Below are 14,214 nucleotides of genomic sequence, written 5' to 3' on the forward strand. Positions count from 1 at the left end.
CTCCTGTAGCTGTATCCTGGTGTGCTCCTGTAGCTGTATCCTGGTGTACTCCTGTAGCAGCACCCTGGTGTACTCCTGTAGCTGTATCCTGGTGTACTCCTGTAGCTGTATCCTGGTGTGCTCCTGTAGCTGTATCCTGGTGTACTCCTGTAGCTGCATCCTGGTGTACTCCTGTAGCAGCACCCTGGTGTACTCCTGTAGCAGCACCCTGGTGTACTCCTGTAGCTGTATCCTGGTGTGCTCCTGTAGCTGTATCCTGGTGTGCTCCTGTAGCAGCACCCTGGTGTACTCCTGTAGCAGCACCCTGGTGTACTCCTGTAGCTGTATCCTGGTGTACTCCTGTAGCTGCACCCTGGTGTACTCCTGTAGCTGTATCCTGGTGTACTCCTGTAGCAGCACCCTGGTGTACTCCTGTAGCTGCACCCTGGTGTACTCCTGTAGCTGTATCCTGGTGTACTCCTGTAGCAGCACCCTGGTGTACTCCTGTAGCAGCACCCTGGTGTACTCCTGTAGCTGCATCCTGGTGTACTCCTGTAGCTGTATCCTGTTGTACTCCTGTGGCTGTATCCTGGTGTACTCCTGTAGCTGTATCCTGGTGTACTCCTGTAGCTGTATCCTGGTGTACTCCTGTAGCTGTATCCTGGTGTACTTCTGTAGCAGCACCCTGGTGTACTCCTGTAGCTGCATCCTGGTGTACTCCTGTAGCAGCACCCTGGTGTACTCCTGTAGCTGTATCCTGGTGTACTCCTGTAGCAGCACCCTGGTGTACTCCTGTAGCTGTATCCTGTTGTACTCCTGTAGCTGCATCCTGGTGTACTCCTGTAGCAGCACCCTGGTGTACTCCTGTAGCAGCACCCTGGTGTACTCCTGTAGCAGCACCCTGGTGTACTCCTGTAGCTGCATCCTGGTGTACTCCTGTAGCTGTATCCTGGTGTACTCCTGTAGCAGCACCCTGGTGTACTCCTGTAGCTGTATCCTGGTGTGCTCCTGTAGCTGTATCCTGGTGTACTCCTGTAGCAGCACCCTGGTGTACTCCTGTAGCTGTATCCTGGTGTACTCCTGTAGCTGTATCCTGGTGTGCTCCTGTAGCTGTATCCTGGTGTACTCCTGTAGCAGCACCCTGGTGTACTCCTGTAGCTGTATCCTGGTGTACTCCTGTAGCTGCATCCTGGTGTACTCCTGTAGCAGCACCCTGGTGTACTCCTGTAGCAGCACCCTGGTGTACTCCTGTAGCTGTATCCTGGTGTGCTCCTGTAGCTGTATCCTGGTGTGCTCCTGTAGCAGCACCCTGGTGTACTCCTGTAGCAGCACCCTGGTGTACTCCTGTAGCTGTATCCTGGTGTACTCCTGTAGCTGCACCCTGGTGTACTCCTGTAGCTGTATCCTGGTGTACTCCTGTAGCAGCACCCTGGTGTACTCCTGTAGCTGCACCCTGGTGTACTCCTGTAGCTGTATCCTGGTGTACTCCTGTAGCAGCACCCTGGTGTACTCCTGTAGCAGCACCCTGGTGTACTCCTGTAGCTGCATCCTGGTGTACTCCTGTAGCTGTATCCTGTTGTACTCCTGTGGCTGTATCCTGGTGTACTCCTGTAGCTGTATCCTGGTGTACTCCTGTAGCTGTATCCTGGTGTACTCCTGTAGCTGTATCCTGGTGTACTTCTGTAGCAGCACCCTGGTGTACTCCTGTAGCTGCATCCTGGTGTACTCCTGTAGCAGCACCCTGGTGTACTCCTGTAGCTGTATCCTGTTGTACTCCTGTAGCTGCATCCTGGTGTACTCCTGTAGCAGCACCCTGGTGTACTCCTGTAGCAGCACCCTGGTGTACTCCTGTAGGAGCACCCTGGTGTACTCCTGTAGCTGTATCCTGGTGTACTCCTGTAGCAGCACCCTGGTGTACTCCTGTAGCTGTATCCTGGTGTGCTCCTGTAGCTGTATCCTGGTGTACTCCTGTAGCAGCACCCTGGTGTACTCCTGTAGCTGTATCCTGGTGTACTCCTGTAGCTGTATCCTGGTGTGCTCCTGTAGCTGTATCCTGGTGTACTCCTGTAGCTGTATCCTGGTGTGCTCCTGTAGCTGTATCCTGGTGTACTCCTGTAGCTGTATCCTGTTGTACTCCTGTAGCTGCACCCTGGTGTACTCCTGTAGCTGTATCCTGGTGTACTCCTGTAGCAGCACCCTGGTGTACTCCTGTAGCAGCACCCTGGTGTACTCCTGTAGCTGCATCCTGGTGTACTCCTGTAGCTGTATCCTGTTGTACTCCTGTAGCTGTATCCTGGTGTACTCCTGTAGCTGTATCCTGGTGTACTCCTGTAGCTGTATCCTGGTGTACTCCTGTAGCAGCACCCTGGTGTACTCCTGTAGCTGTATCCTGGTGTACTCCTGTAGCTGTATCCTGGTGTACTCCTGTAGCAGCACCCTGGTGTACTCCTGTAGCTGTATCCTGGTGTGCTCCTGTAGCAGCACCCTGGTGTACTCCTGTAGCTGTATCCTGGTGTACTCCTGTAGCTGTATCCTGGTGTGCTCCTGTAGCAGCACCCTGGTGTACTCCTGTAGCTGTATCCTGGTATGCTCCTGTAGCAGCACCCTGGTGTACTCCTGTAGCTGTATCCTGGTGTGCTCCTGTAGCTGTATCCTGGTGTACTCCTGTAGCAGCACCCTGGTGTACTCCTGTAGCTGCACCCTGGTGTACTCCTGTAGCTGTATCCTGGTGTACTCCTGTAGCAGCACCCTGGTGTACTCCTGTAGCAGCACCCTGGTGTACTCCTGTAGCTGTATCCTGTTGTACTCCTGTAGCTGTATCCTGGTGTACTCCTGTAGCTGTATCCTGGTGTACTCCTGTAGCTGTATCCTGGTGTACTCCTGTAGCTGTATCCTGGTGTACTCCTGTAGCTGTATCCTGGTGTACTCCTGTAGCAGCACCCTGGTGTGCTCCTGTAGCTGTATCCTGGTGTGCTCCTGTAGCAGCACCCTGGTGTACTCCTGTAGCTGTATCCTGGTGTACTCCTGTAGCTGTATCCTGGTGTGCTCCTGTAGCAGCACCCTGGTGTACTCCTGTAGCTGTATCCTGGTGTGCTCCTGTAGCAGCACCCTGGTGTACTCCTGTAGCTGTATCCTGGTGTGCTCCTGTAGCTGTATCCTGGTATACTCCTGTAGCAGCACCCTGGTGTACTCCTGTAGCTGCACCCTGGTGTACTCCTGTAGCTGTATCCTGGTGTACTCCTGTAGCAATGTAGTTGCCTCACAGCAAGAAAATTGCAGGTTTGACTCCCAAGCTGACCGGGCTTTTCTGCGTACTTTGCATGTTACTCCCTGTGTCTGGGTGGGTTTCCTCTGGGCACATCAGTTTTCCCCATCAACTCAAAACTTGTATCATAGGTAAAATCCTCCAGCTACAGTAGTCCTGTCCCTTGAAGATTTGAAGTGGCACAGTGACTACTTGGCTTGAGGAGATTCCCCAGCGGCATTGAGGGATGGGTCAACTGTAGCAGTATCCTTATGTGCGGCTGTAGCAGTATTCTTGTACTGTACTCATGTAAGCAGTATCCTTATGTGCGGCTGTAGCAGTATTCTTGTACTGTACTCATGTAAGCAGTATCCTTATGTACGGCTATAGCAGTATTCTTGTACTGTACTCATGTAAGCAGTATCCTTATGTGCGGCTGTAGCAGTATTCTTGTACTGTACTCATGTAAGCAGTATCCTTATGTGCGGCTGTAGCAGTATTCTTGTACTGTACTCATGTAAGCAGTATCCTTATGTGCGGCTGTAGCAGTATTCTTGTACTGTACTCATGTAAGCAGTATCCTTATGTGCGGCTGTAGCAGTATTCTTGTACTGTACTCATGTAAGCAGTATCCTTATGTGCGGCTGTAGCAGTATTCTTGTACTGTACTCATGTAAGCAGTATCCTTATGTGCGGCTGTAGCAGTATTCTTGTACTGTACTCATGTAAGCAGTATCCTTATGTGCGGCTGTAGCAGTATTCTTGTACTGTACTCATGTAAGCAGTATCCTTATGTACGGCTATAGCAGTATTCTTGTACTGTACTCATGTAAGCAGTATCCTTATGTGCGGCTGTAGCAGTATTCTTGTACTGTACTCATGTAAGCAGTATCCTTATGTATGGCTGTAGCAGTATTCTTGTACTGTACTCATGTAAGCAGTATCCTTATGTGCGGCTGTAGCAGTATTCTTGTACTGTACTCATGTAAGCAGTATCCTTATGTGCGGCTGTAGCAGTATTCTTGTACTGTACTCATGTAAGCAGTATCCTTATGTATGGCTGTAGCAGTATTCTTGTACTGTACTCATGTAAGCAGTATCCTTATGTACTACTGTAGCTCCTGTAGAGGTACCCTGATGTACTCCTTGCTATGCTTGAATATTTTGGTCATCCTTCAGGCACTGGTGTCCCTGACTCCAGACCAGAGGAGGGAGTCCATCACTCTGTCTCAGCTGGAACTGTCTGAGCACGAGGAGAGAGCCAAAGACTACACACTGGAGGAGTTCTCCTACGACTATTTCAGGTACTCACCGGTAGTGAACCCATAAGTATATTGGCAAGGAAAAAAAAAAAAAAAAAAATGGATGGATGGATTTTAACAATACTAACTAATACACTAGCCGTGCAAAGAGGCACCCAAGATAATCCAACACATGACTGCAGGGTATCAGATGCTGGCAGGAAAGCATAGATGGAGGGGGTTGAAATTAGGAGAGTCTGGAATAGATAGAAAAATAGGGCAAAACATACAATTTCATATAGTTAATCTTTTGACTTAAGAATGGGATCAGAGTCCATTTTTTTGAAGCCTTTCTTTATAGTGGAGAAAAGAGGAGCATAGTTGTTTTCTAAGTTTGAGACAGTTCTTCATGAAGCACGACACCTAAAGAACAACCCTGTCTCACCCCTCTTTCCAAAATCAATGGGTATGTCAAGTAACCATTCATTTTGGGCCATCATAAAGAGCCTCAATATTTTTATTATTCATTAATAAAATGTTAAATTTGCTTAGTACTTTTCAATTCAATTTATTTTTGTAACGCCCAAAATCACAACAACAGTTTCCTCTGAGGGCGACAGTGAAAAACGGATTAAACAATGTCTGTGGGAGCGAGGGACGATGTTCCAGATCCTCCTTCTGTCCTTAGATCCTCCTTCTGTCCTTAGACCTCCTTCTGTCCTTAGACCTCCTTCTGTCCTTAGACCTCCTTCTGTCCTTAGACCTCCTTCTGTCCTTAGCTCCTCCTTCTCGTCCAGGAAAATCTACAAAAAACCTCCTTGGGATAAAGTAGAAACCTGGAGGAGTTCCAGATGAAGGAGAGATCTGACTCTCACAGACGGACGTGAGATAGAGAGTGGAGCTGGAGCCACTCAGGAGGAGAACCAGTTCTTCTTCAGGAGGAGAACTAGTTCTTCTTCAGGAGAACCAGTTCTTCAGGAGGAGAACCAGTTCTTCAGGAGGAGAACCAGATCTTCCAGGCAGATGATGATTGGTCTGACCAATATTTGGCAGTGTCTACCTAAAAGTTGGAAAACACGAAGCATAGTGCCATAAACAAGAACGCATATGTGACGTTTAATGATTCATTGTCGCAGATTGTGACATTTGGAAACTTAAAACGCTGTTTATCCGTTTATCGCCACTCAAACACAGAAAAGTTTTCCAAAATCTTCACTTTGGTTGGAGTTTTCTAAAAGCAGTGTTTTCAAAGGCATAATCCTCCGGTTATGTGTGGACGACGGTCAAATTATGGAAAAAGTATGTTGTATGATTTATCAGCTGCGTGTGGACATGGACCAGCTCTGACACAAGACTTTTCCAGACCATTGTGCGGGAAATGAAGCTCCTGCTCCTGCTTTGGAGATTTTTTCATGCTTGCATTTTTGCATTTATCTTACTTTTATTATATTTTGTTCATGTTTACAGATGCTCACCTCCAGCACTTGCCCTGAACAACCTGTACAAACCTTTTTCCCTCTCTGGCTGCATTTTTGGGTCCGTTCTTGTTTAAAGTCGAACATATTGAGGCACTTTAAAATAGCCCAATTTCAAGAATCAAAATTAATGGTCACATGACAGTCATTGACTTTGGAGAGAGGGGTAAGGCAGGGTTGTGCTTAGTCCCCCTTTTGTTCACTTTGTACTTGCAACCATTGCCCCAACATATTAGAGAATCGGAAATGATTCATGGTGTCTCAATTGATGGGACAGAACATAAAATCGCCTGCTGCAGATGATGTCTTACTATTTGATGCATTTCCTTCATAATATTGATCCAAAAATCTCAAATTCTCTGGCAACTCCGTCTGTTCTATGGAAAAACCTTCTCGTTTCAATGGCAAATGGAATCTCTTAAATATCTAGGAACCACCCGCAATTCTTGGAGAAAAACTGAACTCTGATCCCTCTTAGTCAGAGGATTGACACTTCCCGAATTTCCATCCCCTATTGGCTGTTTCATGTTTGGAATAGTTCAGATTTGTATGGCAAGGAAAAAACTTGTATGTGATTTAAAACTTTACAATCATTAAAAGAAAAAGGAGGCGGGGTTTACCTTTATTTCAGCTCAAATCAAAGCTTTGCTGTGTTGGTGTGAAGCAGAATATGAAGCTCATTGGACAAATATTGGGCTTAATGTTGTGCCAGGGCAGATGACAAATGGTTGAGCCATTTGGAGGAATTTTAGAATCCTTGGGTAAAATCTGTGCTCACAACATGGAAGGAGCTAATTAAAACATACAAACTAAACTAAACATTTCTAAATCTTAAACTGGTTGGCTTATGACCAAGGTTTTGTACGATATTATACAGACATGAGATTCAAGGTCAGAATGACAAAAGGTATAATCTTTTTCACCAGATTGTATTAATCGCATGAAAAGCTTTGATAGGTTGAAAAAATCCTTTGACTTGGAGAAACAGAACTTTTATTGGTATTTAAAAATAAGGAGTTATTCTAACCAAGAAAATAAACAAAGTAATGACCATCACAACCCTCGGACTGAAAATCTGTCCCATTGAATTCAGTGTAGAGCTAGATTTTGAAGCCATGAGGTATCATCAGCATAGGCCATTCTGATGCTAATCAGGTACTCATTGATGAGGTAGTTGCAGTCAGGTGACAATCGGACTTTGATGGACCATTACAGTTTCAGGTGAAACTCACAGTGTACTCATAAGTCTCCAAGTTCTTAGACTATATCTGCAGTCTGAGAATGTCTCTTGGATCAGAGTCAAAACCTCCAGATGAAACAACTGAAGCGTTTTCTACAGCAGATCACTCCTGGACCAATGATGGACACCGAGTTATACCTTTGGCCATCACAAAGAAATGACTGATTTTGTGACAGACATCAGACAAACGGAAATAATAATATTGAGAGTGAATTTAATTTCAGAGAAATTGAACGTACTTTGGACTAAATTGGATTTTTATTTTGATGTGATTGTGCCATCAGTTTTCTCAAATTGTCTGGTTGATGTCAATTTGTGTTACTTTAAATGTTGCTCTCTGGTCATATTCTGTGTATGTTTTATGTTTGATCTTTTAAAAAATATGTTCAGGTTCACTTCATTTTGTCTTCCACTTCGAATTTGAATATTCTGATGACAGAGTCTTTTAAAGGGTCTATTAATATGGTAATACTGCAATTTACCTTCATTGTTACTATTCCAATCAATTTGTCTCCAACCTTTTTCCATATTGTAGGGCTCCCCCTAAGAGCACCCTGAGCAGGATGATGTCCAAGTCGCGGGCCAAAGAGTGCATCTGGAGCTGCAGCAGAGAGCCCCTCAAACAGCCCCTGCTCAAGAAGGTGCTGGCCCAGGACGAGCTCTCCCAGGAGGCGTGCCAGGCCTTCCTCAATATCCTTCACTCACAGCACATCTGCTCCTGACCAGACTCTCACTTACGTACTTTTCATTTGTGTTTGTCCTTAACACGTGTGCACCCATCCTCAAGTACATGGGGGACTACCCGTGTAAACGTGTCCGCTTTGTCAACGAGCTGACCGACCAGATCTTTGAGGGAGCACTGAAGGCCGAGCCGCTCAAGGACGAGATCTTCTGCCAGATCCTGAAGCAGCTCACAGACAACCACGTCACGTAGGATCACTCTTTTTTAAAATAACAAATAATAATAATAAAGATATAAAAATAGAAATAAAAATAATAAAGCCAACGGCTTTGTTCAACAGGACAATGTAGCGTGAAATGGGATGAGACTGGGACATGACATTTGTAAATTGTCAGATTGTGCAGTGTTCAAACTCTCTTTGCTTTCATATTATATATCAGGTGAACATGTCAAATACAATAACTATGCCTTTGAGGTTGATGAGGTTGTTGACAGGTAACGGCCGGCTGCAGCTTGTGCTGTCGCAGAGGAAAACGGGGCGGGGCGGGGTTTGGGGAGGCCATGGAAGAGGACTATCGGTCGACCCCAAAGAAATTCTGGCAAACTGTCCGGCGCCTCTAGACCCTCCATCAGGTGCTCCAGGGTTCTGCCCAAACAGTCATATGTGCTTTGTGGATCTGGAGAAGGCTTTCGACCGTGTCCCTCGGGGTGTCCTTTGGGGGGGGCTCCGGGAGTACGGGGTCCGGGGCCCTTTGCTCAGGGCTGTCCGGTCCCTGTATGACCGGAGCAGGAGCTGTGTTCACTGCAGTGAGTCAGACCTGTTCCCATGAGGGACTCCTCAGGGCTGCGTTTTGTCACCGGTTCTGAACCAGCTGAGGAGGCTCCAGGGCTCCTCCCTGGGGAGGTGTTTCGGCCATGTCCCACTGAGAAGAGGGGAAGACCCAGGACACGCTGGAGGGAATATGTCTCTCGGCTGGCCTGGGAACGCCTCGGGATCCCTCTGGAGGAGTTGGATGAAGTGTCTGGGGAGAGGGAAGTCTGGGAGTCCCTGCTTTAGACTGCTGCCCCCGCGACCCGGGGGAAGGATGGAGCATAACGGCAAACTGAACCCAATCAAACCATCTTTTTTTTGTTTTTTCTTACAAAAAGATGGAAAAGAAAGAGACAAGAAGAGACACATTTAAACAACTTAGAACATCAAAAACAACAACATTTTGTGTCATTCATCAAACAGAGACAAACATAAGAGCTGGAAAAGTGATTTCAAACCAAATAGTTTTGAACAGTTTTCAATGTAAAGACAAAGAGGCAGAATGTACTAATATAATGTAACATAATGTATGAATGCAAGAGTTTTTTATTACGATTGAATGTGTTTGAATGAAACTCCAAAAAAAGAATCAAAGGGAGAACAACAAACAATAAACAATAAACAATAAACAATTCAAATTGTTGGAGAAAAAACATGCCAAAAAGGGCTAAATTAAAATAAAGAATAAAAGAGGAGAAATACATCTTCTGACTTCACAGGAAATAGTTAAGAAAATCCTCTTTACTAAACAAAGATATGATGAAAGTGAATAAAAACGTTCTTAATTATTATCTTAGAAAACAATAAGCTGAAAGAACTGATACAAAATACGGGCAAATTTAGCATTTGAATCCTTCTGTAAAAAAACATTTCTAAAAACGTCCAGAGGATAAAGAGGATGAAATCTGGACCGTTATGTCAGAGGAACAACATCAAACAAAATTGGAGCTGAAATAACTTTTTTAGAACAAATTGAAGGAGAAATCTAAAGATTAAAGAATGATAAATGTCATGAGAGCGACAGGAAAGACACACGTCCTCCTCCAAGCAACGTTTGACTGGTCCTCAAGAGGACTGAGACCACTCCTCGTGTCAAAGAAACCAGCATGTCATGTCCCTCATGTCCCTCATGTCCCTCATGTCCATCATGTCCATCATGTCCCTCATGTCCATCATGTCCATCATGTCCTTCATGTCCCTCATGTCCATCATGTCCCTCATGTCCATCATGTCCATCATGTTCCTCATGTCCATCATGTCCATCATGTCCATCATGTCCCTCATGTCCAGCATGTCCATCATGCCCCTCATGTCCATCATGTCCCTCATGTCCAGCATGTCCATCATGCCCCTCATGTCCATCATGTCCCTCATGTCCAGCATGTCCCTCTTGTCCCTCATGTCCCTCATGTCCATCATGTCCCTCATGTCCATCATGTCCCTCATGTCCAGCATGTCCCTCATGTCCCTCATGTCCCTCATGTCCCTCATGTCCCTGATACCTAAAGAAGGGACCGGTATCATTGGTTCTTAACCTTTTTGGAAAAACTGAACTCCACCAGTTTCATAAGCGCATTCACCGAGCTCTTCTTAATTGGAAAGATAATAATAATAATTTTTGGATTGGATTGGATTCAACTTTATTGTCATTGCTCAGAGTACAGGTACTAAGACAACGAAATGCAGTTAGCATCAACCAGAAGTGCAAAACAGTAGTTAAAAGTGCAGAGTATGTAAAGTGAATCAGTGAATAAATACAGAATGTACAGTAGGGGGCAGTATGGGGTATGAGCAGTGAAAGTAGAAACTGACAGGAGGACTGGCAGCAGTAGAGGGAGGTGCAGATGATGAGTAAGAAGAGATGAAGAAGAATACACATAATATACAGTTCAGTGCAAGGTTCAGTGGCTGGGGGCGGTTTTCACCACCCTCTGGAGTGACTTCCGGTCCGCAGCAGAGCAGCTGCCATACCATACTGAGACACAGTTGGTAAGGATGCTCTCGATGGTGCAGCGGTAAAAGTTCACCAAGATCAGAGGAGACAGGTGGGCCTTCTTCAACCTCCTCAGGAAGAAGAGACGCTGGTGTGCCTTCTTGACCAGGGTTGAGGTGTTGAGAGACCAAGAGAGATCCTCGGAGATGTGGACACCCAGGAACTTGAAGCTGGTGACACACTCGACCTCCGTCCTGTCGATAAGGATGGGGGTGTGTGTGCCACTCTTCTTCCTGAAGTCCACGATGAGCTCTTTGGTCTTCTTGGTATTGAGAGCCAGGTTGTTGGCGGCGCACCACACTACCAGATGCTGAACCTCTTCTCTATACGCCATCTCATTGTTGTTGCTGATGAGGCCAACCACCGTTGTGTCGTCTGCAAACTTGACAATGGTGTTAGAACCATGTACAGGTGTGCAGTCGTGGGTGAAGAGAAAGTAGAGGAGAGGACTCAGCACACAGCCCTGTGGGACACCGGTGTTCAGGATGAGTGTAGAGGAGGTGTTGTTTTCCAGCCTAACAAACTGGGGTCTGTTGGTTAGAAAGTCCAGAACCCAGTTGCAGAGGGAAGCATCGATACCCAGGTCACTGAGTTTGGTCATCAGTTTGGAGTTGATGATGGTGTTGAATGCTGAGCTAAAGTCAATGAACAGCATTCTCACATAGGTGTTGTTATTGTCCAGGTGAGCAAGGGCGGAGTGTAGTGCCGTAGAGATGGCATCCTCCGTGCTCCTATTCTGGCGGTAGGCAAATTGGAAGGGGTCCAGTGTGGGTGGTAGGCAGGTTTTGAGGTGAGCCAGGACCAGCCTCTCGAAGCACTTCATGATGGTGGGGGTGAGTGCAACAGGGCGGAAGTCGTTGAGGCTCTCAGCTTTGGAATGTTTTGGCACTGGCACGATGGAGGTGGTTTTGAAGCATGTGGGGACAGCTGCTTGGGCCAGTGACAGGTTGAAAATGTCAGTCAAGACCCCAGCTAGCTGCCCAGCACAGGTCCTGAGCACACGTCCCAGGGATGCCATCGGGGCCAGCAGCCTTACGTGCATTGGTCCTACTCAGTGCAGCAGATACGTCGGTGAGGGAGAGTGTGAGGGGTTGGTGTCCTGTCGTGAGCACAGCCTTAATGGCTGGCTCCTGGTTATCCCTCTCAAAGCGAGCATAAAAGCTGTTAAGCTCGTCCAGGAAGGAGGTGTCGTTGGATGTTGGGGTGGTGTTGGTGGGTTTGTAGTCAGTTATGGCCTGGATGCCCTGCCACATGCGTCGGGGATCGGAGTTGTTCTTAAAGTGCTCCTCAATCCTTAGCTTGTGGCTGTGCTTGGCCTCCCTGATGCCCCTCTTCAGGTCAGCCCTGGATGAAGAGTAAGCCTGTGCATCGCCAGATCTGAAGGCGGCGTCACGTGCCTTCAGCAGTAGGCGGACTTCTCTGTTCATCCACGGCTTCTGGTTCGGGAATGTAGTAATCTGTTTGTGAGTGGTGACACTGTTGATGCTGGTGTTGATGAAGTCCAGCACAGAGGAGGCATACGAGTCAATGTCCGTGTGGGAGTCCAGTGTGGTCTGGGTAGCAAACACACTCCAGTCTGTGTGTTCAAACCGCTGCTGTAGTTCAGAGTCTGCTCCCTCTGGCCACACTTTAACTGTCCTCACTGTGGGTTTCACACGTTTGATGAGGGGTGAGTACTTGGGGATTAAAAACAAAGAGAGGTGGTCAGACTGTCCAAGGTGGGGGAGGGGGACTGCTTTGTAAGCACCAGCCATGTTGGTGTAAACATGGTCCAAAGTCTTGATTCCTCTTGTAGGACAGGAGACATGTTGATAAAATTTAGGGAGGACAGTCTTCAGGTTGGAGTGGTTGAAGTCACCCGCAACAATAAAGGCTGCCTCCGGATGTGATGTCTGTTGTTTGCTAATGGCAGCATGCAGTTCTTTCATTGCCAGTTTAGCGTTAGCATCGGGTGGGATATAGGCTGCAGTCACAATTGTAGATGTAAACTCCCTGGGCAGATAGAACGGTCTGCACTTAACCATAAGGTATTCTAGGTCAGGTGAGCAATGACTTCCGATGATGGCAGTATCCGTGCACCAAGCTTTGTTCACATGGATACACAGACCCCCGCCTCTGGTCTTACCGGAGTCATCAGCTGTTCTGTCCGCCCGGAGCATGTAGCAACCAGCTAGCTCAATGACGCCATCGGGAACGCTGTTGTTGAGCCACGTTTCCGTGAGAATCATGATATTGCAGTCTGTAATCCATTTGTGTGTGGTGATCCACAGTCGTAGCTCATCCATTTTGTTCGCCAGAGACCGTACATTAGCGAGGAAAATGCTGGGTAGGGAAAGTGAGGTGTTAGCTTCAGATTAGCCCTTAGCCCAGCTCTCTTACCCCGTCTTTGTTTACGGTCTCGACGCCGCCTGCGAGCACTTCCGGTCGGCGGAGCCGGGTTGAATAATAATAATAAATATAGCCGCAAGCGGCAATGATCGGCCCTCGCCACACCGCCGCCACGCCGCAAGAGGAGGGGGCGCTAACGCGCCCCAATTGTCCTTTCATTACGCCTACTGCTGAATCTGTGACGCTGTCACATCTTCTCCCCTTTGTTTTACCATCAAAAAGCTATTTTATTTTGAATTCTTGGCAAAATGTGCGGCTTTGCCGCACAGACACCGTAACTCTTTGAATGAAAATGTGGATAACTTTTGATGGTCCTGAAGATGAGTCTCACCAAATTTCAGGTTAATATGTCTAACGCCCTGGGAGGAGTTTGTGAAAGTCTAAAGTGTAAACATGTTCTGGCGATTTCCCCATTTGAATAACATGGAAGGTTTCGGTCATCGTTACGGCAACGCCATAACAATTATGACATGGGTCTCGTTGACTTTTTTGATGCGGTTGCCAAAATTGAGTTGTGTGTCAAATTTCATATAATTTCGCAAAACTAAACATTTAACCTCCATATAAAATCTGTAGGGGGCGCTGTGGCGCCAAATGAATTTATTTCACTTCAAGTAGGTTTAGGGCAAAGAGTTTAACAACTGATTCTAATTTGACGCAATTCGGACTTTATCTGCGCAAACGGCAGAAATTTTAAATAAGGGAGATTTCTGAAATTCTAGCTACAGTTTGCGGCTTTGCCGCACAGAGACCGTGACAGGTATCAATGTAATTTGGATCACTTTTGATGTCCCACTCCTCAGTAAAATTTTCACCAAATTTCAGCTTTTTAGAGCCAACGCCCTGGGAGGAGTTCGTAAAAGTACGACGTTTGGAAAAACTCCGAAGTCATGTTTAGCCATTTTTGAACCAATATGGCCGACATTTGGTTGGGTGGACGGCGTTGCCGTAATAATATTTTTTACTTCTCTTGTCACCATCTACCTCGGCGCCAAATTTCATGATTCTACGATCAGATTTTTTTTGGGTCATTTCCCATCTCTCAATGCATTTTTGGTACATTTGGGGGCGCTGACGCGCCAGTTTTTTTTTGTTTTAGAAAAGGGAAATAGCCAGAATGTAGAGAGGCACGATTTTTAGAGGTGTGAACATTTTTGTGAC

At 46.6% G+C, this 14,214-nt stretch overlaps 1 protein-coding gene across 1 annotated transcript in view; it reads left to right on the top strand.

Annotated features, from left to right (window-relative positions):
• LOC140361268 (unconventional myosin-VIIa-like) overlaps positions 1–14,214 on the top strand; it is a 247,547-nt gene that overhangs the window by 186,387 nt on the left and 46,946 nt on the right. The window contains exons 36-38 of the mRNA XM_072447021.1: positions 4,403–4,527; positions 7,715–7,861; positions 7,948–8,109. Coding sequence (XP_072303122.1) covers positions 4,403–4,527; positions 7,715–7,861; positions 7,948–8,109 — 434 coding nt within the window. The remainder of the gene's footprint in view (positions 1–4,402; positions 4,528–7,714; positions 7,862–7,947; positions 8,110–14,214) is intronic.

This window comes from Eucyclogobius newberryi, unplaced genomic scaffold (genome assembly GCF_026437365.1).
Source record: "Eucyclogobius newberryi isolate DKJ021-1_F unplaced genomic scaffold, fEucNew1.0.hap1 SCAF_15, whole genome shotgun sequence".
Lineage (NCBI taxonomy): Eukaryota > Metazoa > Chordata > Actinopteri > Gobiiformes > Gobiidae > Eucyclogobius > Eucyclogobius newberryi.